General features: G+C 39.3%; 1 protein-coding gene across 5 annotated transcripts; it reads right to left on the bottom strand.

Annotated features, from left to right (window-relative positions):
• Positions 1-3126: 3126 nt before the first annotated feature.
• Positions 3127-25186, bottom strand: DDX59 (DEAD-box helicase 59). Of its 5 annotated transcripts, none has more exons than XM_069074520.1 (8): positions 24296-25186; positions 22442-23256; positions 19244-19411; positions 16374-16463; positions 11596-11847; positions 9454-9606; positions 6823-6951; positions 3127-3694 (listed from the first exon to the last, which is right to left on the bottom strand). In XM_069074520.1, the coding sequence occupies exons 2-8, from the start codon at positions 23243-23245 to the stop codon at positions 3431-3433; spliced, it is 1860 nt and encodes a 619-aa protein (XP_068930621.1). In that variant the 5' UTR covers positions 23246-23256; positions 24296-25186; the 3' UTR covers positions 3127-3430. The 5 variants fall into 5 exon arrangements, with proteins under 5 accessions (XP_068930621.1, XP_068930620.1, XP_068930619.1 ...); XM_069074519.1 differs by having other exon boundaries at positions 24498-25181; XM_069074518.1 differs by having other exon boundaries at positions 22442-23246; positions 24318-25175.
• Between the last annotated feature and the right edge of the window lie 488 nt (positions 25187-25674).

Here is a 25674-nt window from a genome sequence, read left to right on the forward strand (position 1 = left end):
ACTCTTCTGGATTTCAGGTTTCTCCTAAATACTGGCTGTTTACAATGTTATTTAGTTCTTCATTCCATTAGTGCACAAAAGCCCTTTTTTGAATCCATGGTAACACTGCTACTTAGTAGCTCCCACTGTGACTACTGTCATCAAAAACAGTGGAAAATGGGTGTAAGGTACTGCCCTTCCTGGGCATTTTATTTGCTAAAATGACACATTTTGTGTGAAACAGAAAAACAGCTTGAGGAGAAAGACAAACAGTTCTAAAGATCTGAGAAAGAATTTCCCCTCAGATAAAAGTACTGAGAGGATCTGAGTGAGAGCAGCTCAGAGGCCAAAGCACTGACTATTAAAGATGGCTATGGTGCATTGCTTTCCATTAGTTCGTTTGAATATGTTTTCAATACTTTGGAGTTCATTTCTGGGATACTTTGAATCAAAGACTTATTTTGGGACTATTGTAAATGGACTATGTCGTATGTGACTGAAATATTGATTTTTCATTTCTTAACTCAGAAAGGTTTGTTGTTTTAAAGAGCTGATTGGAGGAAAAGAGAATCTTCTGTTGTCGGTGAAGAGTTGGATGGGGAAAGGGCTGTTTTGCTTTCTAGTGTCATCTACAGAAAAAGAGGAAACCCCTCAAAGCTATAGAAAGGAAGATGGGAATAGCTTTGAAGATTCTAGAATTAAAGAGAACTGCTTTTTGCCACAGAGCCTAGCCAAAAGGAGCAGACCTTGGAAGTTATGCATACCCAAGACAGTGCTGCTGTTGGCTAGAACAGCTTAAAACTGTTTCATTGGCCCAAGAGTAGCAGAGAAAACAGTTTTGTCCATCAGAAGAGTGGATAAGACCATAGGAAGAAGAGGTAACATATGTTTCAGATTATTCTCTAAAAAGATTACAGGCATTCAGGTCTGGAGTCTCTAGAATTATGAGTGTTCCTGGGCATGAGTTTCCATACCTGTATACATCACCAATAGGGTTCTATAAATTTGTGCTTGGACTCCCCCCCCATTCTGTATTCCTGACACTTTGTGCATCAATGGAAGAATGTGACTCAAGCTTATAAGTAGATCACTAAGTATTTATTGTTCTTTCTTTTGCCTCCTACTTATTACATGTTATAATTATTCTTGCCTTTGCCTTCTCATTTAATATTTCATGTCTGGTGTCATTGTGACTGATTTGTATAATGGAAAGCACACGGTGGGGTCTTAGGAACTAAAGTGTAAGTAGTAACTCTCTAGCTTTCCCTATAGCAGGGACTACACCTAACACCACTGGAACGAGGTTGTAGCAGCATGCTATGTCTATGGTCGACCTCTCTTATGAGAAAACCTAATCAGTTTTGCCAGCAAGAATGTCAGTTAGTGAGCCAGCTGAGAGAAAGAGAATAGGGGGTGTGGGTGATGTGGCATTATCTCATCCATACTAAATACTCTATACTTGCTTTTGGGTCCCAGTACTGTTATGGATCCTATTCCATAGCCTTGTTCCTTTCAACCTCCAAACACTGAGTTTGGTTTATTATTTTATTTCTGATATTGCTTGGAAAGAAAAGTTAAAGATCTAGATTCTAACTTTAGGATAGGGAGACTAGAGTTGATATTTCATTGATATAGGGAATTACCAGATGAGAAAATGTCCTTTACCAATGCAGACTGACACTTTTCTCTGCATCTTACTGTTTTTAGAAAGGAGTCCAGAACACTAAAAAGTTAAGTGACTTGCCCAGGAGCACCTGGGCAGAATGTGTTAAAGATAAAGAGTTGAATCCAGAACTACCTGCCTCTTAGGCCAGTTCTATATTCACTGTCTCTCTAATAAACTTTACTACTGACAAATTTTGTTATTGCTTTTAAGCAAAAGAGGGATAAGAATCTCAGAAACAGCCATAGTTTGAAGAACCCAATTCTCACTCTTTAATGTAGATGTTCATATCATTATTTCTCTTTCCCCTTATGGCAAAATGTCAGTTCCCCAAAATAATACACAGATTTGAAAATTTACTTTAGAAAGGAGTGATCATTGTATAAGAAGGTTTAGATATGCTGGTTCCTATTGGTCTTGGGCCCAGTAAACATTTTTGAGGCTTTGGTTGTAGCTGCTTTCACATTGTTTTCTTCTGAGTTTACGTCCTGGTCTTCCCTAACACAAGTAAGAGCTTTTTTGTCAAGTTCTTTTTTGTTTGTTTGCTAATTTTTCCAGTTTATTTCCTGACTTTAAACTTTGTTAAATTTGGCCTCTGCTCACTTAGGGGTGGGAAGGCAATGTCCTAAGCTTCAGGCCTTTTGATGCTGTTTTCAGAGCTAGTTCTGGGGGTCTGCAAATTTTCGGGTGCTTCTGAGGTGGTGTGATGTAGGGAAAGGTGTGGTCCCTGCTCTCCTGGTCTGCACTCTGATCTTTACTTGGGAAGGGTCTCTGCTCCCCTTCAGCCCCCCTGGAAATGTGACCAGATCCTCTGTTCCCTTGCTGCTATAAGCGCTAATGCTCTTCTTGGCCCTGGAACTGTGACCAGGGCCCCTGCCATTGTGACCGACCACAAGCACAACTCTTTCTCCCTAGCACTGTGATCCAGAACTGGGTATAGGCAACAGAGTTGCCAATCAGTGTCTGCAACAGGTTCCCTGCAATCTCTTTCTGGCTATTTGTCTGACCCCCTTACTGTCTCTGGGCTAAGAGCTCCCAAAGCTGCTGTTTAGGCTGTGTGTGTGTGCTCCAGACAGGCTGCCAGTCTGGTGCCACAGACCTCTCCTGTGGACCTCCTAAGTCTGGAAAACTTTCTCACCCTGACCTTTTGTTGACTCTGACATGCCAAAATTTGATTTGAGGAATTATTTTAAAGTTACTTGAAGAAGAATGTTGAGAGAATTCAGTTGGGTTCCTGCCTCTAACCCACCATCTTGGCTCCACTACCCCAAGAACTCATAAAAGTATATTTAAAATTTTTTAAATTATATTTTAAAAAACAAAGTACAGAAGCATTGAAATATTTTTCTACATGCGTATGTAGAGTTGTCAACTGGCAAAGCAACATGTGGCATAAATATAAAATAATCCTTGAGTGTGTCTTCTTAGAAACAGTAAACAAAGCATGTTTACTGAACTGAAGGGGAAAGAAAACAACTAGGATCTTTTGTAATGCAAAAAGATCTTTAATCTTCTCAAAATAATTCTGCACAGAGGACAAAAACAGATCCTTTGCTTTCAATCTCACTCATTTTAGACAGAATGGCGATCTTTAGCAACCATATGAAGGAAAAGAAGTTGTGTACAACATCTGCTGTCCAAGTCTGACATATTCAACAATAACAAAAACCATCCCTATATCCTCACCTTACAAATATGATCCATTTATTCAGATACTATATGATAGTAATTTGCAGAACTTTCATTGATATTGCACAATGACAAGATTATTCAAAGTGGCACAATTAGTTACTTCTGAGAATGACTTTTATCATGTTTTTTAATGATGTCCATAAGATTATCCCCTGTTACTTGGGTCTTCTGAGCCTGGCTGGCTCGTTGCTGTTCTTTTCTCTTCTGCTCATGAAGATAAGGGGAGTTCAGTAACTGAGGAGGAAGAATAGATCCTGTCGGTTTGACTCTTTTCACAATATCCAAAAAAAGCTTCCTTGTGTTGTTATTGATGAAAGTGATTGCAGTTCCACTATGACCTAATCTTCCTGCTCTTCCAACCTGCAAATGAAATTCAGTGGAACATTTAGAATCTTAGTCTCTATTCAAGTGGAACGAAAAGGGAAGACATAATTTTAATAAGCTTTACTAATATTAACTTTCCTATTATCAAACCTCAAGAACAGAAATTACTTTTTAAAGACCTCAGGCTATAAGCTTTCGTTAAATAGGGGATTATCTACCAACTTTAGAATACTAGTCCCACCTGAAATGTGACATTAAAGCTATTTCATCAATGGTGTCTGAAAGCAATACATTCTCATGGTATATCATGATGAATTCCCATACAAAGAACTGAACTTATGAATTCTGTAAGAACTTCTCTTGAGGGCTGAGAGGGACTGTGCTATAGGGAGTTGATTTCCTTACTCAAAGTTCCCAGCGCCAATGAAATCACGGGTTTGGTCTTCATCCTTCCCCAAAAGTGGACCCTGAGAGACTATGCAGAGAAAGACTTAGGCAAACATTCTATTCCAATTATTCAGAGATACATTTTATAGTCCATTTCCAGAAATTTGTTAAAGCTTTGACTGATTTTCTAAGTTTGGGTAGAACCTTTTAAAGAAATTCAAAATTAACTACAGTGTCACTGTACTTTGAAAAACAGTTTATGTTAATGCAAACGTCAAATTATCTCTAACTTAAATGAAGGAAAATAAGCTCAAACTATTCTCAAGTGGGAAATAATTGCTACATGCCTCAACCAATTTATCAACATTCTTGAAGCCAGGATGTCTGACTGCCAGTATAACTAAACCTCCTTATCTACAAATGGGCATGTTTCCACATGTGGTCCATGATATATTCACACTGGTTGACAAAGAGCATCCTCTGCTTAAATACTTCTCAGATCCTTCATCATGGCATGGAGGGGACCCGAGGGGTTTTTAAGCTCTGAGCTAGTCAAAAGCAAGCTCTAACAGGTCCTACCCAACATGGAGTAAGATTTCAAGTTTAAGCCTGGAAATGGACAATGTGTCTATCCCCCAAGGATCAGTCTAACTAGTTTCAAGGACATTGTCTACTGAGGGACATTTTGTTTTTTGGTTCCAGTAGCAAAAAGAACCATCTACCAAGGGGTGGGGAAGGTACAATCTACACTAGTACAAAGAGTATCATTGCTGATGAGAATCAAGGGTTGGTTTTTTTTTTAAAGCATAATCCTTAGATAGATTCACAATATTTATCAGTCTGACAAAAGAATTTTACCACATATTCCATACTTGCTAATATTATAGCACCCAATATTTATCAATGATAACATTTTTAAAGAACTATGCTAATGTATGAATGATTCCGGAGAACGAAACAGGTCTTTTTTGGGATCATTTCTACCCCAACTCCCTCAAGTGAAGTGACTTGCAGAAAGTCACAGAGCAAGTTACTAGAAAAGTAACTAGAATACAGGACTCCCAATTTCTAGCCCAATGCTCTTCTTACATAAAATATTCCTTCCTATAAACATTTTTTTAAAAAAAATTTAATTATGACATAGTTTCTTTAGGATTAAATATATTTGTTTCAGGTAGGCCTCATACTAATTTGGGTTGCTGACTGATACACAGTAATATTCTTCACATACCCAAGTCTAACTTCCAGGGCTCTTATCCATAACCATCTGGAAAAACCATCTACAAATATGGAAATTTAAAAACACTTCATTCTGTTCAAGGTTCTCTCCCCTCCCCACCCAAAACAGCCAAAATAACTTGCAAGTCCATACACTCTGGTAGAAGAGACTCTCATTTTCATACAATAATAACCAGTCCCATGTTCTAGTCCATAGCAAAATATGAATAACAGCAACAGTAGGTTGCAAGAGTCAGGCATGCTGACAGCAACCAGAAAAGGCAGCTGCTAATGAGGAAGGAGAAAAAGGAAATTAAGAAGCATACCCCAAACCAGGTAGGACAGTATAGAGCCCTTTAGTGAAGAGCTAGCAGCTCTACATTCCTCAACAACACCGATACATTATAACCCAACATGATAATTGATACCAATAAAGTCAATCCAGATTCGTCAGTACAATACAGTACACAGGGCTTTGAGCTAAGAGTCAGAAAATTTGGTTCTAGTCCCATTTTTACTTGTGTAAGCCCTGTACAAGTCATTAACATTTCTAGACTTTAGTTTCCTATCTAAAGAATGAACATATTGGATCAAATGATCTCTATTCATCTACCCCTGTATATTCAGTGTACACTGACTGAAGCAGCGGAAAGTATCAACTCCTTTTAGAAAGATTTCCCTCAGAATAGTTAAATTAAAAGAATGTTTCAATGGAAAAGTGGGAAAGTTTTGGTTATCCAGAAAATTCACTTTCCAAAAAAAAATATTTTATCATATAAATATAGAGTCATGATAACTGTGTTTCCAATTCCCATAGGTACCTAAAAATACTTCCAAACAACTGATGGGATAACCAGACCAAACCCAGAGGTTAAAGTCCATGGCTGCTACCCCTAGCTCTGGAAATAGAACTTGGAAGTTGCTGCTCAGTCTCAGGTGTACACTTGTGCAGCTCTCATCTCTCAGGTGATTTCCAGAGTTGCACATCTAAAAGCAAGTAAAACTTCCTTTCCAATAGAGATACAAGGCAGGGCAGGAATATGTGACAGTGCCTCATTCCAGTAACAGGGAAAAGGCTCTGAAAGCCGTAAGCAGCTGCCAAATTGAACATATCTGTAGATGCAGAGTAGATGACCTTGGCACACAGCCCAGATCCCAAAGTGTCCCATGTTACTACCCCACTTTAGAGGCCCACCCTCTATCTTAGCAGGTGAAGGCAATAGGCAAGAGAAGTCATTCATAACTAATTCCATTCTAATTCCAACACATACTGGACAAGGAAGTGTGCAGAAGGCTTTTGTGAGAGGTGAAGTCCTATGTTAGAACTCACAGTTGAGTATAAATGGATGAAGACAAGACTTACACTAAACAGAAAGATTCTAAAAGGCTCTGCATTGCTGGACACAAATGTATTCATTTAAATAGCAATCTCTACTGGAGATTAGAGGGAAGACTTGTATCAATGGGCTCACAGAACCATTAGAACAGCATATTTTAAAAGGGAGTCTAAAAATAACTCCCAAATAGAGGTTTAGGATACCACAGAAAACCTTTTTTACCTGATGTACATATTCATCCATACTTGAAGGCATATCAAAATTGACAACCAATTTGACATTGATCAAGTCTAGTCCTCGTCCCAGGACTCCAGTGCTTACTATGACTTCGTACTCTCCTCGAAATAAACCCTGTCAAAAAAGCAATACGCATTGTTTTGTTGCAGTAATAAGCTTCTCTATGACGAATTACAGAGTCATTAGAATACTACCTATATTTGAAGAATTAGCTCATATATCATCTCCTCCATGAAGCCTTCCATGATATTTCCCCACCAGAATTTGTTTCATAGTATTATAGTGAGAGCTTAAAGTAATCTGAGAGGCCATCTATTCTGTATAGATTGTTTCTTACAGCTCTGAGATTCTCTAATGACCCCCTCATTTTATAAGCTGAGGACAAGAAATTAAATAGCTTATTATTATTATTATTAAATGTCATACAAATAGTGAGAATCAGTCTGATTTTGAATATGGGTCCTTGAGTTCCAAATGCTCAATTTCCCTCTCTGTCATGATGCTTCTTCCTTAATTCCTCAGATTTCTTCCAGCATTTGTCTAAATCTTTCCAGGAATTTATTTGATTTTATTTGATATTGTAGTTACATGTGGACAGCTAGGTGATAAAGGGGATAGAGAGAGTGCTGGGCCTGGAATTTAAATCCAACCTCAGACACTTAACTAGTAGTGTGAACCTGGACAAGTCACCTAACCCTGTTTGCCTCAGTTTCCTCATCTGTAAAATGAACTGGAGAAGGAAATGACAAACCATTCCAATATCTTTGCCAAGAAAACCCCAAGTGGGATTAAGAAAAGTAGGGCAAGGAGTGGCTAGGTGGTACAGTGAATAGAGCACCAGTCCTGGAGTCGGGAGGACTTGAATTCAAAGCTGGCCTCAAAAACTTAACACTTACTAGCCATGTGACCTTGGGCAAGTCACTTAACCCCAACTGCCCTGACCTTCCCCCTCCAAAAAAGCAAAAAACAAAACAAAACAAAACCAAAAAAAAAGGAACTGAAATGACTGAACAACAATAAATGTTGTATGTGTATATGTCTTATCTCCCTAAATTGATTGCAAACCTCATGAGGGCAAGGATCATAATGACAATGACTTGGCACCAAGCCCAATGCCCTGCATATTTTAAACTTCTTTGCTTTAGAGTAAATAGGCTTACATGTTTCTGCTGTTAGAAAGGAGGGGAAAAAGTAGAGATGAGCCTCACTGTGATTCAAAACAAGAATAACATGCAAAATACATGTCACAGAACTTTAGAATTTGGTCTAGCCCTCCCATTTCTAAAAGATAACAAGAAGGTCAAAGGAAATGAAGTGATTTGCTTCCATGTTATAATAAGAAGGATGTACTATCTCATGAAGGTCTTGGGAGGGCATAACTTGACTCAAAGTATAATCAAGTCTAGGATAGAGTAAAGAGCTTAATAAAAGGACTTTCGTATATGTGACTCAGGGATCCCTGCAATGCTATCTAATGTTATTAATCTAATGTTGCTAATGTTATCTTTGGTAACACTTTGAACAAGGAGTTGGGAAAAAGTCAGCCGGCATCCATTCAAATATACATGCTCTTCATGGGTAAAACTTACCCATAGTTCTGCACATACTATATCTATTTCACTGACCAATCTAAATCCATCTTCCTCCTAGGAAAGCAACATTTTGGAGGTGAGCTGAAGAAGCTGACAGTGGAGAGGGGAAGGGTTAGAAAGTGATGGAACCAGTAGAATTCAAATTCCTTGATGCAGGACTCTTTCATTTTTGTCTTAGTCACCTCAGTACCCAGCACAACGCCACGCATTTAATAAATGTTTGTTGAATTAAATATAGATTAGGACAATAAAAGAGATAAAATCAGTACAGACTGACTAGTTGTTTTTAATCTATGTTCAGCTGATGTATATATTAGTGGTTTTATAGCTGTAAACCTAAGACACTCTTTTTTTTGCAACTTTTTCTTATATTCCCAAATATAAAGTGCTATACCTGAATGTTAGCTCTAAATACAAATAAAACTAGAGATTCTGAGCAACCATGAGGACTATAGATAATAGAATGTGGCAGTCAGGATTAAAAGAATACTGATAACTTAGACCAAGGGTTGGCAAACTATCGGAACTGGAATTTGTTTGAATGAACAGATAATTCTTTTTTTGGGGGGGAGGGAGGAGGACCGGGTAATTGGGGTTAAGTGACTTGCCCAAGGTCACATGGCTAGTAAGTGTGTCAAGTGTCTGAGGCCAGATTTAAATTCAGGTCCTCTTGATTCCAGGGCCAGTGCTCTATTCCCCCATGCCACCTAGCTGCCCCTGTACAGATAATTCTAAAAAATCTGTTATTTCAAATAACTTAAAAATTCCCACAATCTCCAGTAATCTTGCTAATACTATTAACTAGTTTACTAAAACTCCTGCCCAAATGATGACAATTTCAAAATGAATGGAATTTAAACTCATGAGGATTTGACTTCTACTTCAAAGATGAATGGTAAACTTCATTTAAAGTCTTAGGGTAACAGTAAGATCTGTAAGAAATGGATAGTAATGCTTAAGTGAAAATGGGAGACAGTGTGTGTGGTTTTGTTTGGGAGTAACACACATAATAGGAGAGTCAAACCTGCAATATCCTTGTTCTTTCTACTTGTGTCTTATCTGAATGCATAGCTATGCTTTGCAACCCAGTGATTTTGTGAACTGCATCACTCAAAAGGTCGGCTCCTAGCTTACAATCCACGAACACTAGTACTGGAGGCTTAAAGAGTTTCTCATCCTGAAAAAAAAAAGGCATTTGAAAAAACTATTTTAGGTTAGTCATATTACATAGCCTATGGTGAAAAATGCTTCTGAGTATATTACAGTTAGCAAACTGGCTAAACAGTTATTACAACCGACATGGGATAAAAAGGGGTTTGTTCCAACAAGCTTCTTGCTTAAAATATTCTCCCAAGTGAGCACAACCCAATTTTTTTCCTCTTGTCAGAAGACAGAACTAGGGATAGACCCATATACTTTTTATCCCCTTAAGGGTAATAGAATATTAAAATTTTACAAGACACTTCTGAAAGACTTATGATGAAAAATCCTAACTATCTCCAGAGAAAGAACTGATGGAGTCTGAATGTAGATTGAAGCGTACTTTTTTTTACTTTCTTCATTTCTCTTGATTTTTTTTTTGGTCTGTGTTCTCTTTTGCAATATGGCTAATATGCAAATATGTTTCGCATGACTGTACATGTATAGTCTATATCAAAATGCTTGCCTTTTCAAGGAAAGGGGAGGGTATGAAAGAAGGGAGGGAATTTAGAAGTCAAAAATTAAAAAAAATAGGGGCAGCTAGGTTGTGCAATAAATAGAGCACCAGCCCTGGAATCAGGAGGACCTGAGTACAAATACAGTCTCAGACACTTAACGCTAGCTGTATGACCTTGGACAAGTCGCTTAGCCCCAACTGCTCTGCCTTGCCCCCTCCAAAAAGCAAAAAAAAAAAATTACATATATATATATACATATACATATATATATACATATATATGAAATGAACATTAAAAATATGTTTTTACATGTAATTGAGAAAATAATTAAAACATTATTTTTAAAAGAATATTAAAATGTTCATCCTTAATTTAAATCCTAAAAATAAGTGTGGTGCTAAATAAAAATAAATTTTCTCCTATTCACTTAAAATTAGTTTTTCATTAAAAAACTAGCTGTGTGACCTTGGGCAAGTCACCTAGTCCCAACTACCCTAACCTTCCCCCATAATTTGCCAACTCTTGGTCTAAGCTGTCAGTATTCTTTTAATCCTGACTGCCACGCTCTGTTATGTATAGTCCTCATGGTTGCTCAGAATCTCTAGTTTTATTTGTAGTTAGAACTAGCATTCAGGTATAGCACTTTATATTTGGGAATATAAGAAAAAGTTGCAAAAAAAGAATGTCTTAGGTTTACAAAAAGCAAAACAACAACAACAACAACTAGTTTTTAACCCCGGACAAGTGGGTTAAATACATTCGGGAGGATATTTTAGAGAAGATGCTTGTTTCAATAGGGTAAATCTCCTTCTTGGGGGTCCATTCATTAAAAGAAGTCACACTCTGTCACTAGTCATTAATAAAAAAAAATGCAAAAATCTTCTCTCTCTCTTCCCCCACCCCTTTCTGTACTTTTCTATCCCAGCATCAATATATTGACAGCAAATCATAAGCCATTAGGACAATGAGCACACTTTAAGTATTTCCTGCAGAGGGATAATTATCACATATAACTGAAGTATTCTAATTATTCAGAACTTTAAAAAATTAGCCAATGTCTATATATACCCAAAGGGATTATATGGCACAGAGGAGAGAGTACTGAACTTAGAGTCAGAAAGACCTGACTTGAAATTCTTCCTCATACACTCATTATCCGAGATCCAAGGTAAATAACTTAGCCAGTCTCAGCCTCAGTTTCCTCATCAGTAAATGAAGGGTTTGACTCTCTTCAGGTCCTTGTAAGGTCCCAGCTCTAGTCTTAAGTGTTAAGATTTTTCTATATTTTTTAAGGGAAAAAGAATTTAACTTTCTATTTCAATTCTAAAAATGTAATTTTCTTATGACTTTCAGGAATAGCTAGGAAAAAAGTAGTGGTTCAATCAAATGTGTCAAAATTTTTTTCATACAAATTCCACTTGAAATCATTATTACTGTAAAAACTGGGAGAAAAAAATGTTCCCATTATCTCCCAGACTTTAAATGTAAAAGAATATTTCTCTACTCACATTTAAAATCTCAAATAACTTTTTCTTTTTGGAGGGTTCTTCTACCCACAAAATAATCTGGCGGACATTGGGACAGGGCAGATTTTTTTCTCCAATGATAATTCTCACAGGATCATGTAGAAGTTGGCTTGCCAGACGTTCTATGCTTGCTGGAATTGTGGCAGAAACCAAAACGGTCTGACGATCGAGAGGAGTGTTTTCCAAAATGTCAAGGACTTGCTGTTGAAAGCCCATCTTTAACATGGTATCAGCCTAAAATGAAATCATTATAAAGTTATAAAATACTACACATATAAAAATAAAGTGGCTGACACCTCAGCATTGTAAATATCAGTGTAAGCGTCAATCATACAAGGAAAATGAAAATAAAACACTTCACTGTTCTTTGACTCTTCATTCAACTTTGTCACAGCACTCAAATATTTTAAATATTTTCCTGTTCTCTAGATGTACCTTATAAATGGTTTTATCGTAATATTATCATTTCACTCTACTTTTTTTTAGAATCATTCACATGTGAAAATCTAACCAAAATCTAAAATAAATATCACCTCTAAAGCAGACATGTATGCATATAGAATACTAGTGGGAAGTATATTCTATGCCTGACCCAATGACTACCATAGAATTTAGGCATTCTCTCTGAATTTCGGTTCTTGTGTGTAAATTTAAGTAATAATACTCCCTATCCAATTACAAAGAAAGAAAGCAGAAAAGATAAGCCATCATTTCCTTCATAAGTAAAAGGTGCATAAGAGGTCAAATGCTAAAATGGAAAGCTCCCTGGACAAGAAGTCAAGAACTGATTTCTGGTCCTGCTTTTGAGACTTACTAATAGTGTATTCTTGGGCAAGTTACAACCTTTCCAAGTCTCAATTTCTTCATCTTTAGGTAAATGGGGATAATAATTCTGGTACCACCTATCTCACAAGGCTGCTGGGAATAAAAGTATTTTATAACAAAGATAACAGGTGACATTGATATAGCATTTTAGCACTTGCAAAGCATGTTACATAAATTAACTCACTAATAAACTTTAAAAATTCAAAGTATCATTAAAGATTATAACTTTGTATACTTCGGTATAACATATCTTATTTAAATAGGTGATGGTTATTAAATAGCTTAAATATATGTTGTAATATAAGTGTGAGTTATTGTTCTTACCCTGAAGATAAAAGGATCAAGAGTGAAGAAGACAACAGCCTCAATGTACAAGATAAAACAAGCTTAAGTCTCCCTAAGTCTCACACGGCTAGTGTTTAAGTGTCTGAGGCCGAATTTGAACTCAGGTCCTCCTGACTCCAGGGCAGGTGCCCTGTTCACTGTGCCACCTAGCCGCCCCTATTGCCAAACTTCTTAAATAGACAACATACCCCTGGCTGCTTCCATTTCATCACCCTTCATTTTACCCTTATTCCCTTGTTATCTGGCTTCCAACAGCAATACTTTGCCAAAACCACACTTTCAAATGTCAACAATTCCAAAATGTTATCCTTCCAGGAAGATTCAAAAATCTTTCCCCAGTCCTCATCCCTTGTTACCTGTCTGCAGCACTGAACACGTCCTTGTAACTTTGACTTCTGTGATACTATGTAATCATAGCTTTTCTGTCTCATTCACTGGATCCTTCTCAAATTTCTTGTGCATACCAACCCCCCAACCTCTAGTCAGTCACTAGCCCCTGATTTTTTTTTTTAAGTTTTAATGATGATTTCCATTTCTTCTTATACAACAGTCATTTTCTAGTATGCTGCCATGTCCACGGAACTCTTTATCTTGTAACAAAGAACCTCTGCTTTTCTTCATACATTCTCTCCCTCAGATAAATTTTCCTATCTCGTGACTTCAATTATTACCTCAGTCAATCAATCAATCAATCAATCATTAAGCACCTATTATGCACCAAGAATCATGTTAGACCCTAGGGATGCAAGTACAAAGAATGAAATGATCTCTACTCTAAATGAAATTACATCCTAATGGGGGAGACAAATCCATAAAAAATATACAGCACAAATAAAAGTTAATTTGTACTGCACAAATATTTATGCACACACACACACACACACACACACACAACATAGTTATGTACAGAGCACTACTTGGAAGAGGACACTATAGGTGGTGAGGAATCCAGGCTCCCTATTTCCAGCTACCCACATGACATCAGAAGCTCCTTTGTCATCTCAAATTCAACATATCTAGACTCTACTCATTCTCCTATCCCTTCCTGACCTGCCATTTAGAAAGATGACAGGCCTGTTCTCCATCCCCTCCTTGCATAGCTCATCAGTCGCTTGATCCTGTTGATTTCTTTCACCCTGTCTCTTGAGCTCACTCCTTTCTCCAGATCTCTCCTTCACTGCCCTCGTTTTAGCCCCCAACTCATCCCACCTGCAAGCATTCCCACCATAGCTTCTGCTGGTCTTACTCCTCCTCCATCCACCTCGTACACTGTTACAGGCAAACCCTTCTCCCTAGACAATACTTTGTTCAAGTATGTCCAAGCGCTTGCCACCATATCAAGTCCAAACTCTTCTGCCTGGCTTTAAAGATCCACCACAATGTGATTCCCCAATCCTATCTGTCCAACCTTATTTCCTTCTAGGCCCCAAGACAAATTCTCAGCTTCTGTCTCACAGAACCCTTTCTCCTGCCTTTGTCTTGCTGCATGCTCCTTCCCCACTTCTCTACTCTTCCATACACTATGTCCAAGTCCCAAATTTGGGTGAAGCTCTCTAATGACAAGCATATTCATTTCATCCTTCTTAACTTCTTTTAAATTCATCATCTATACAAAAAACAAACCCTAGCACAATCACGTCCTATTCACTAATTTCCCCCACTGTACAATTTAGCATTACATTAGAGTATGATGTTTTAGAGAGCATGCTGTCCCAATCACTGATTGTTTCAAATGTGTTTATCTTCCTTCCCTGATTAGAGTATATGCTTCCTGTGAGTCAGAAGTGTCTCATCCGACCTTTATACACTGTAATACCTAATAGAGTACAGGGTGTTTGGTAGAGACTCAATAAATGCTGGAACAATAAAAAGAACTCAAGTGAAGAGCATTGAGGATAAAATGTTTTAATTTTTAACACAAAATCAATTTACCAGACTCAAAATTTGAGAAAAATTTGCAAACTTTTCTAACCAACTAATGTGGCTGACCCAAAATTTGAGATCCCATATAATCTATATGCAGTATGATCTAGAAAATTTTGGTGTAAAGTCAGCCTTGATAACTCATTCTCTTAAGGCACTGCAAGACCAGCTAAGATGAGATCAAGCTCCTGCTAATCAAAGAGCATCTGTTTATCTATTTTTTAAATTTTTATTTTCAGTTCTTAATTCTCTGCCTCCCACTCTCCCTCATCCTCCCCCACCCACTGAGAAGGCAAGAAACACAATATCCATTACACATATGAAGTCGTGCAAAATATATTTCCATATTAGCCATGGTGCAAAAAAAGTAAGAAAAAGAAAGTAAAAGAAAAGTTGTTTCAATCTCCATTCAAAGTTCATCAGTTCTCTCTCTGGAGGTGGATAGCACTTTTCATCATGACTCCCTTGGAAAGATCATGGATCATTGTACTGATCAGAGTAGCTAAGTCTTCCACATCTGATCACTGTTACTGTTGACCATGTTCTCCTGGTTCTGTTCACTTTGCATCACTTCATATATGTCTTCCCAGGTTTTTTCTGAAACCATTCCTTTCATCATTTCTTACAGCATAATAGTATTCAATCATCTTCATATACCCCAACTTGTTCAGTCATTCCCCAGTTGATGGGTAGTCCCTTGGTTTCCAATTCTTCCCATCACAAAAAGAGCTGCTACAAATATTTTTGTACATAAAGATTCTTTTCCTTTATCTTTGATCTCTTCAGCATACAGACCTAGTATCTGCCAAGTCAAAAGATATGCCCTTTGGACATAGTTCTAAATTGTTCTCCAGAATGGTTGGATCATTTTGCAACACCAACAATGTATGTGTCCCTATTTTTCCACATCCCCTCTAGCATTTGTCATTTCCCTTTTCTGTCACGTTAGCCAACCTGATAGCTGTAAGGTGGTACCTCAGGATTGTTTCAACTTGCATTTCTTTAATCAATAGAGATTTAGAGAATTTTCCAAATGGCTATTGATAGGTTAGATTTCTTTTTTTGAAAGGTGCCTATTATATCCTTTGAGCATTTATAAATTGGTGAATTGTTCTTATTTTTATAAATCTGGCTTAATTCCCCGTATATAAGAGCATTTCTTAAGTGACAGAGCATCACCCTTTCCCAGGCACAGAGAAGAGATCTCTGGTCAGCATCCCAAGTCAAAAGAGTACTACCCTGTGTATGCAAATATGTACACTGGGTGTTTGGGGGAAAAGTTACTATCCTTTGAGTACATGTGGCTCACCCTTGCTCTGATGCTTTTTTAGACCAGAGGTTCTTCACATATTTTTGTGGCATTGGTTCCTGGGCAGTCTGGTGAAGCCCATGAACCGTTTCTCAGAATCATATTTTTACATGCATAAAATAAAATGCATAAAACTAAAAAGAAAACCAAAGGTTAGAGAAAATAAGGATGTAATTTTTCAGTATACAGATTCACAGATTTCCTAAATCAAGCCACAAATTTGTTAGGGGTTCAAGACCAGCAAATTAAGAACCCCTGTATCTAGGGAGTCTTAGGTTTTCAACATTAAAAGTTGCCTCGATCACATTATACAATTTGGTATTTTAAAAAAATACATATATATTTTTCAAATACTTACTTCATCTATGACTACTATTTTTATACCATTGAGTTCCACAGAGCCCTGTTTCATTATTTCCAGAAGTCTCCCAGGAGTTGCTATTATAACCTTATAGAAAGAGAAAAGGCAAAATTAGAAGGAGGAAAGAAAAATCAGATAACAAATTTTTTGGGTTGAGATCTGTGATTTCATATATGTTAGGGTAGTCCCTCCTGACTTCCAATAAATTATATATGGCAAGTCAACAAAAGGCCTAACAATTACCTTTCAAATATAGCACAGAGTGATTCAATGTCAAAATCAGCATAGCAGGCAGATCCTGAATATGCCAAACACGACAGCCCAGTAGGCAGAGTCGGAGCCTAATAAATGTTTACTGACTAACTGAAATTGCAGAGATGGAAGAGATTTCAGATACTATCTATTCCAATGGCACATAAACAATAAATCCTTCTACCACGGCCCCTCATTGGGATAGTCATCTGGCCTCTACCTGAAGAACTCTGGGGATGAAGAATTCACTAGCCCCCACTTTGGGGCCACTCTACTTCTCAGGAAGTTTTTCTTTCTATTGAGCCAAAATGGAGCCTCACTACAATACACTCTTACCTCCTAGTTCTGCCCTCTGGAGCTGAGAAGATCAAACTTAATTCTTCTTTCACCTGACAACCCTTCAAATGCTTGAAGTCTGCTCTCATCACTCCCTGCCCCTCTCCACCAAAGCTTCTCTTCTTTGGGCTAAATGTCCTCTGAGAATCCAAAAAAAACCCAAAACACCTTTGGTTTTGTTGGGGTCTTTGGGGCACTGGTTATAGGACGCTTCTGCTTTAGATGTACCCATTCTACCCATCCTTTTCTTGAAACTTCCATGCCACACGTGTATACAGATGGGGCCTTCCTAGCATCTTCCTGCCTAGGACCTCAGAGACAGGACATGAATCAGATGCACCTGAGAACCTTTCCTCTCCCTATACAAATCCATGGTGCATCCCTACATCATGAAATTGCCCTACTGTAGACATGATGAGGATCTGGGTATCCTGCCCATCATCCAAAAGGAAGAGATCAGAGACTGGCAGATCCTGAGTGTGCCAAACACAAGGGCAGTCTCTTGTGGCACCATCACTGAACACTGGCCCCTCTTCCTCAATCTGTTCTGAAAAGCACTGCGAAGGAGGTTTCAGCAATTTCCTTGCTTATGATTTTAATTACCTCCATCTCTGGGATGTCTCATGTTAGACCTTAAGCCTTCTCTTAAAACACATCATAATAGATGCTTATTACATTAAGCATTACTAGTCTGTACTCTTAAGAAAATATCCTTAAGTTCCCTATGTTGCTAGAACTGGTATATTGATGGTTCCTTCAACTAACCCTTGTAAGGCATGATTTCCAGTCTTCTCAATATTCTGGATGTCTTCCTCATGACTCATTGCAATCTGTCAGTGTCCTTAAAATGCCCTGCCTAGAACTGAAGAGAACACCACAGATCTGGTCTGACGGGACAGAGGGCAGAGGAGTCATAAATTCCCTTGTTTTGGATGCTCTATTTTCATCTGTGCAGTTTGCACTGGCATTAGCTTTGGGCCGACCATGTCACACTATTGATTCATACTGAGCCTGCAACCCATTAAAACAAGCCAAACCTTTTTCTCAGTCCTCTACTGTCTAGTCAAATATCTTCATTTTCACCCCTGCTCAGTTGATTTTTTGCATTCAGGTGTTGGACTTCACATTTTTCCCTATTACATTTCACCTTATTAGGTTCAGCGCCTCATTCTAACCTGTCTAGATTGCTTTGGGGTCTTGGTTCTGTCACCTGACATGTTAGTTAATCTATCCAGCTTCATGTGACCATGCTCTTCTATGCCTTCATACAAGTTATTGTTAAAAAAATGTTGAACAGAACAGTCAAGGACAGGTACTTTGAGTATTCCAGTAGAGACTTCCCACCACAATGACATCAACTCATTAAACAATATTCTTTAGGGTAGCTTACATAATTAATGACAAATCTATATAACTCTATCTTCAAGTCCATATTAGCACAGTGGAGAGGGTGCCAAGACTGAAGTCAGGATGACCTGAGTTCAAATCTAGCCTTAGACACTTACTAGCTGCAGGACCCTGGGCAAGTACTCAGTTTCCTCAACTGTAAAGTAGGGATAATAATACCACCTACCTCCCAGGTTGCTGTGAGATCAAATGAGATAATAATCAGTAGGCACTTAACATAGTACCTGGCACATAGTAAATTCTATATAAATGTTAGCTACTATGACTATTGTTACCTACCTACCTTGCAGGGTTGCTGTGAGAATCAACAAAATCAAAAAAGGTTGTAAATAAGTTTGTAAAAATTTCCTTTACGAGATATTATTCTCTTTCATAAATTTTCCATCAAGTAAATGTGCTTTTCCCTTAGCTCAGTGCCTGGCACGTAGGAGATGCTATATTAAGTCTTATTCCTTTCTCCTCCTTCTTACCTACAAAGAAATCACAAGAAACTTTGCCAAATGCCTTGTTAAAATATAGGAAGAATATGTCAATGGAATTCCCTTCATCTACCAGTCTAGTTACCTGTTCAAAAAGGAAATTAAGTTAGTTTTGACTCCATTCTTGATGAACCCTCTCACTGATCACCACTTCCCTCCTTTCTTAACCACACAATTAACTGTTCTATTCTCTTTTAACATACACCTTTTAAATGTTGTTTATCATTTTTACACAATTATCTTACATTAATTGGGAAGAAAATGTTCCACAGAAAATATATTTAGTGTTAAATGTATGCTTGGAAAGTCTACCTGAAATCAAATCCTACAATTTCCTTTAAATGTAAACTTTCCTTTCTTCTTTTGCTTGTAAAATGCCATCCTAGTTCTTACCTTAACATTCTGTTTCAGGCGATAGAGCTGGGGAGGTAAAGGCAAACCTCCAACAAGCAGGACTGTTCTCATGTTTGGTAGGCCATACATTAGCTCCTTAGCTTGTCTCTCTATCTGAATGGCTAATTCCCTGGTTGGAGTGAGAATAAGTGCTGATGGAGTTCTTCTCTAGAAATACAGAAAGGAAAAAAAAACAACCATCAAGAATACCAACCATTAATTTTTTTTTTCTTTTTGGACGGCAGCTGGGGTTAAGTGACTTGCCCAAGGTCACACCGCTAGTTTTTGTGTTGTGTCTGATGCTGGATTTGAACTCAGGTCTTCCTGACTCCAGGACTAGTGCTCTATTCACTGTGCCACCTAGCTGCCCCCATTAAATCTTTTTTATCCCTAGGAGGACTCTTCTTTCACCATTATCCCTTAATGACTTTCCACCTTCTGAGGTCTGTGCATTCCACTGACACCATATTCTCCCCATTCTTGTTCTGTGATTTACCAACCTCTTTCTGTTAGCCCAATGCTTTTTGCTTTATTCTCAGGTTATTTCTTCTACATTCTCAAGCGAGTAATTTCTTCCCTTCTTGTGGTAGCCTACTAAATTCCTACTCATTCTTTAAGACCAGCCCCAAATGTTACCTCCTACAAAAAGCCTTCCCTCATCTTGTTGTTAGGACAAGATAGTCCTTGCTTCTAAGATCTCCCATAAATTTTTTTTTGTATGTGATATGTATTATACCTGCCATAGTGTCCTGTCCTCTAATAGACTATAAGCTTGATGAAAGCAGAAACAATGTTTTATCTAAATTTCCCATCTCACCCAGCATCTAATACAGTGATCTGCAGGCATTTAGTGTTTATTATTATTATTTGGGGGGGAAGTAGGCAATATGAGTAAACTGTAATGCTATTTATTGTTCATGAATGGGCAGCTCTCTGGTTTAATTGTATAAAAACTAAAAGATGTAAAGTTGCAAATGGAGCTCAGACATTCTTTCTTTCACCACCAGTCATACTTTTATGATGTTCTCTATTCCTCCCAATCCTCCAGAGGTATTTTCAGGTGGGGGTAAAAATGGTCACAATTGCTTCTCAAAAGACAAATAAATTTGGTCATCTGTAGGACCTATTCATTTTTTGGATCATTCATCCAGCTACTGTATCCCTAGAACCCTCAGGGTGATTTTATTTTAGACTTTGCACTCATACCTCTGAACTACAAACTTGCTCAGTTTACTTATAAAAGATCGACAACTGAAAAATTTATGTTGGCCATCATTTGTTTTAATACAGAAGAGTGCTTGAAACCACAAATAAAATTATGGTGATAACAGTTAATAGTGTAATTAATGTACTCAATGTAAGTTATTTCCTCTGACGTTTTAAATTGGTACACATAAAAAAGTTTTGTTTTGTTTTTATATATTCTGTCCAATATCCTGTGTTTCTATGTACACTCGATGTAGTCTCTAAGGCTGAGCTGCAACAAAGTATAGATCAATTCTCTACTACTTGTGCTGATTTTGGCCTAACAATGAATACTAAGAAAACAGAGGTTCTCCATCAGCCAGCAACACACCATTCATATGTGGAACCATTGGTTACAGCAAATGGAGACATACTGAATGCAGTGGATAAGTTCACTTACCTTGGCAGTATACTTTCCATGGATGTACACACAGAGGATAAGGTGGATGCACACCTTGCCAGAGCTAGCTCAGTGTTTGGGAGGCTCCAAAGAAAAATGCAGAAAAGAAGAGGTAGTAGGCTGCCTATCAAGGCAAAGGTCTACAGAGCTGACCTCATTGCTGTAGGCCTGTGAAATCTGGACAGTAGACCAGTGCCATGCAGGGAAACTGAACATCACCAGACACTGAGGTCCTTTCTTGAGCTAAACTGCCACACATTCAAACTTTCTGTAGAGAGTGCAACTTCAAAGGGCTGGAGGCCACATTGTTCGAATGTCAAATGTAAGTTTGCCTAAGACTATTTTAAAGAGAATTCACACAAGGCAAGTGCTAACACAGGGGTTAAAAGAAGGTATACAAGGACATTCTCAAGGTCTCCCTGAAGAACTTAGGTATGGATTGTGAAATATGGGAGATACTGGCTAAGGACTGCCCAGCATAGTGTGCCTGCATGCCAGCAGGTGCTCTGCTCTATGAGCAAAGTGGAACTGCAGTAGCTCGAGATATGTGAGATGAGCAAATTTAGACACATCTCCACTCCAAATGCTCATGTGGACTATTTGTGCCAGACCTGTGGTAGAGCCTTCTGAGCTCATATTGGTCTGATCAGCCACAGTCAGACACACTGTACCTTGACCCCAACATAGTGATGTCATTTTGGTCTTCTTCAAGAAGGAAGGACAAAACCCAACAGATATGCTTGCTTCCTTCTGAATTATTTATTATTTATTTATTTATAGGGTCCTTTCCATCAATGTTGGTTGTCCCACATGTGCATATATGGTTATGTCTATACATTGATTTGTAGTATTCATAATTTCATTTAAATATATGAATAAATATTATGAAAAGTACTCATTTGAAATCTGAGAAAATTTTCCTCATGAGATATTCTCTTTCACAAATTTTCCATCAAATAAATATATGCTTTTCCCTTAGATTGTGCTTTTAAGTAAATAAGAAATACCTAGCTGACCATAGTGAAGTCTTTGTTTCAACATGGCATTTTAAGTGTTTTGATCAAAGATTATTTTTGAAGGAGCTGACTGATCTTGACTACATTGGGTTTTTTGTTGTTGTTCAGTTGTGTCCAACTCTTTATGATCCTATTTGGGGTTTTCTTGGCAAAGATACTAGAGTGATTTGCCATTTTCTTTTCCAGCTCATTTTGCAGATGAGGAAACTGAGGCAAACAGGGTTAAGTGACTTGCCTAGGGTCACACAGCTAATAAGTGAATGAGGTCAGATTTGAACTCGGGAAAATGAGTCTTCCTGATTCCAGTCCTGGTGCTCTATCCACTACACTTCCTAGCTGCCCCAGCCTGGCAAATAGCATTTACTAAATAGAAAATTAATTGGGTATTTTTGGTGTTGTTGTTAAGGTGTCTAATACTTTAAAAAAAAAAAAAGGAAAAGAAAAAGGTCACTACCCAGTGGTTCTGTTCCTGCCTTTGCAATGTGTAAGTACAGGATATCAAGGGAATGGGAGACCAGCATGTGAACTTTAACTTACTTTTTCCAAAGCTCTGATGATAACAGGAAGTAGGAAAGCTGCTGTTTTTCCTGAGCCTGTGTCAGCACTGCACACTATATCCCTTCCCAAAAGTCCAATAGGAATCATCTGCATCTGAATGGGAGTTGGAACTTCATAGCCTGACTTCTTCAAGTTGCAGTTCAAGACTTCAGGGAAACCACAATGTTCAAAGTCTATGATAGGCCTTGGAACTTCCTGACCCTGTACTGAAATTCCTAGTTGCAGTTTAAGGTTCTCAACCTGGTCATCCAGAAGGCTTAAAATAAAGGAGTGTTCTTTATAGGCATAAAAGGCATCAAGTCGGGGAGATTCAGGCTCAGAACTGACTTTTTGGAACTTTATGTTTTCTTCTTTTTCTGCAACCTGTAAAAGATGTTTTGCTTTACATTCCAAGCTACAAACATCTGCATCAGTCTTATCACAAATATATTCTCCATAACGACCACAGACAACACAGACAGGCTCCCCTGGTTCTGCCAAACGCTGGGTTTTAGCAAAAGATTTTACTGGCTCTTCTGGAACACAGCTGTCTTCAGTACTCTGCTCAGGTCCACCTAAACAAACCGCCTCAAAGTGACCATCTGAATCTGGCAAAGAGCCTAATTCAGGGTTGTGCCCTGCTGATGGTGCTGAGGTTTTTTCCCCCAGTAAGGCAACATTTGGGATCTCTCTGTCTTCTTCTGATGACAGCTTTTCTCCTTGTGGTTTAAGTTTCTTGGCCACACCACTCTTGTCATCATCAGAAACATTCCGTTTGACTTTCAGAGATCTTGGAATAAACATCCTTCAGTATGCTGTTGAGGAAAAGCTATAATGAAATTTATTCCCTCCCTCCACCCCATTCCCAAATCATTATTTACAAAAGAAGGAACTAGACTATTACCTACACTGCACTGGACTTATGGAAGCCTTTTCTAACTCCTCCTAATTCTAGTACCTGCTTTCCCCTTAATTATTTCCTATTTGTCTTGTATAAGCTTGTTTGTACATACTCGCTTCCTCTCATTAAATTTTGTTTTCACTGAGGGCAGGGACTGTCGTTTGCCTTTCTTTGTACCCTAAGCACAGTGTCTGGCACATAGTGCCAGCTTAATACATGCTTAGTGACTAGAGGAATACAATGAAATATTGCATCAAAAAGTATTTAGGATCTTGTCACGTGCCCTCATCTATCCCCAAAATGCATTCTGTAACTACTTCTTGGTGGGTGGCTATTGGCTTAATTTCATTGTAAAAAATCCAATGCCATCTAACTTTTGGGGTAACTCCAGTTTCGTTTTCAAAAAGAACAGAAGGGAAGCACTCTACCAGCTTATGAACCATCTGAGACCCAGCAGAAACCTGTTTTTACCTAATACCACATTAATAGAAAGACAAAATGAAAGTGGGTAGGCAAAAGATATAAACCTTTTATGAGGATTATAAGCCTTTTACGTTTGGGTTTTTCTGTAATCATTTCCATTTACAAAAAAAAAAATTAAGGGGGGAGCATTGGCACGTGTTGCCTTTCAAACATTAAAAAATTACTCCAATAAAAGCTGAGGGATCAATTGCCAAACTCCATTCTGTGGCTCTCCAAAAGTCCTCAGAGCTCCAGGACCCCCAGAGTTTAGGGGGAGGTCCGACAACTCCCCTACCCCTCCAGGACCCTCCCCAGTCTCCCTACGTATAACCCGCACTTCAAGACCAGCCCATACAGGCCGAGGGGCGGGGCACTCGGCCCCACCCCGGCCCTCCCTGCTCCTAGCTGCGCAGCAGCAGCGTAGGCCGCCCAGTGATCTCCCTCCTCTCCCCAACCCCCGTCCTTCCCACAACCGCGTCCCCCAGCTTTACGTCAGCGGCGTTGCTAGGATACGGGGAGGGGGCAGGGAAGTAAGGGCGTCCACAAGAGGTGCCGCCAGAGTAGGGAAGGGACTTCCTCTCCTCGTTTTCCTCCGCCTCTCTTCCTCCATAGGGAGGGAGGAGAGAACAGGAAGGAAGAGTAGTCGTTCCTCCTCCTTCTCTCGGAGCGGCTTCGCGCTCAGTCCCATCTCACCCTCCGAGGTCCTCGGGCGCGTCTGCTCCTCGTGGGGAACCCGGCTTCGTCGAGGCTGCCCGTGCGCACGCGCACACACCCACGCCGGCGTCCCCTCCCTCCCCCCCGGGGTTTCCTGCGGGCCGCCAGGGGAGGCCGGGAATTGTGGGAGAGGACCCCCAGAGCGGGGAGGGGACTCCGGGGTGGCGAAGGCGGCGTTTGGCTTGGAAAAAAGGGAAGAGCAGCAAAGACCGCGGGGAAGACGCAGTGCCAGCTAGCATTTCCGGGGCCGGAGGCGGGTTGGAGCATGCTCAGAGAGGAGCGCATCCCGAGCAGGGGAGGGGTTGCCAGAGGGATCCTGACTGGGGCCTGAGAGCCCAGGTTAGGGGAGCAAAGCTCTCCGCCCCTGCCAGGGTAGAGAACGTGGGGCCTGCAGGCTGGAGCATCGGGGAGTCAGATCAACTCGCATTTATTAGGCGCTTACTGCGTACCCTGCGCTAAGCGCAGGGAACACAAATACAAATGAAAGACCCTGCCCTCAAATAACTTTGCTTCTAATACCGGTAGACACAAGAAAGGGCCCTCAGAGGGGTGGGGTGTCCAACCCGGGCGTGGTGGAGGATGGCCTGGAGAGTCAGAATACAGCTTAAAGAGTGATGGAAGGCACCCTCCTGAAAATGGAAGTCTGGCAGAAACCTAGCAAAAAGAGAGAGGGTCCAAATGGTGGAGGGTGCTTCCGTTGTGTGAAGTCCGGGGCTGAGATGAGCTTACGGTAAAGGCTTTGCTGTGGGATGGTAGAGAGTCATCAGTGAGCAGCACAGCGTGGAGAGTGCCTTAATCTGGCTTGGATTTTGGCAGTGTGATTTTCTCCCTGTTAGTATCCTGTTCCCATCTCAGCCTCAGTTCTTCCTTTGTAAAAGTGAAGGGGGTGGCTATGTAACCACCGAGGGCCCTTCCAGCCCTAAATATTCGATTCCAAGCCTGCACAGGTGATGGTGTCAACAAAAAACCCAAGTAAAGATTGAGCAATCATAAAAGCACCAAGGCCAGCAGCACTTAAGAGACCTCTCCGAAGTCAATTCCAATCCAATGAAGACCTTGCGTGTTGCAGTAGAATGATAATTTCAGCACTGGCTCTAATTCTGTCTCTCATGCTTAATACATATGTATTACATATGCATATATAATACATATGCAC

This window comes from Petaurus breviceps, unplaced genomic scaffold (genome assembly GCF_028583685.1).
Source record: "Petaurus breviceps papuanus isolate PSGF00001 unplaced genomic scaffold, PetGlider_PUasm1.0 90895, whole genome shotgun sequence".
Lineage (NCBI taxonomy): Eukaryota > Metazoa > Chordata > Mammalia > Diprotodontia > Petauridae > Petaurus > Petaurus breviceps.

What these genes read in the sequence shown, in the direction of transcription:
- DDX59 (XM_069074520.1), bottom strand. Translation starts at nt 23,245, where the DNA reads ATGTTTATTCCAAGATCTCTGAAAGTCAAACGGAATGTTTCTGATGAT. An exon ending in GCCTGAAACAGAATGTTAAG is followed by an intron (nt 16,464 to 19,243) that starts GTAAGAACTAGG and finishes TCTTTCTATAAG; the next exon opens with GTTATAATAGCAACTCCTGG. An exon ending in AAAGAACAAGGATATTGCAG is followed by an intron (nt 6,952 to 9,453) that starts GTTTGACTCTCC and finishes CTTTTTTGACAG; the next exon opens with GGTTTATTTCGAGGAGAGTA.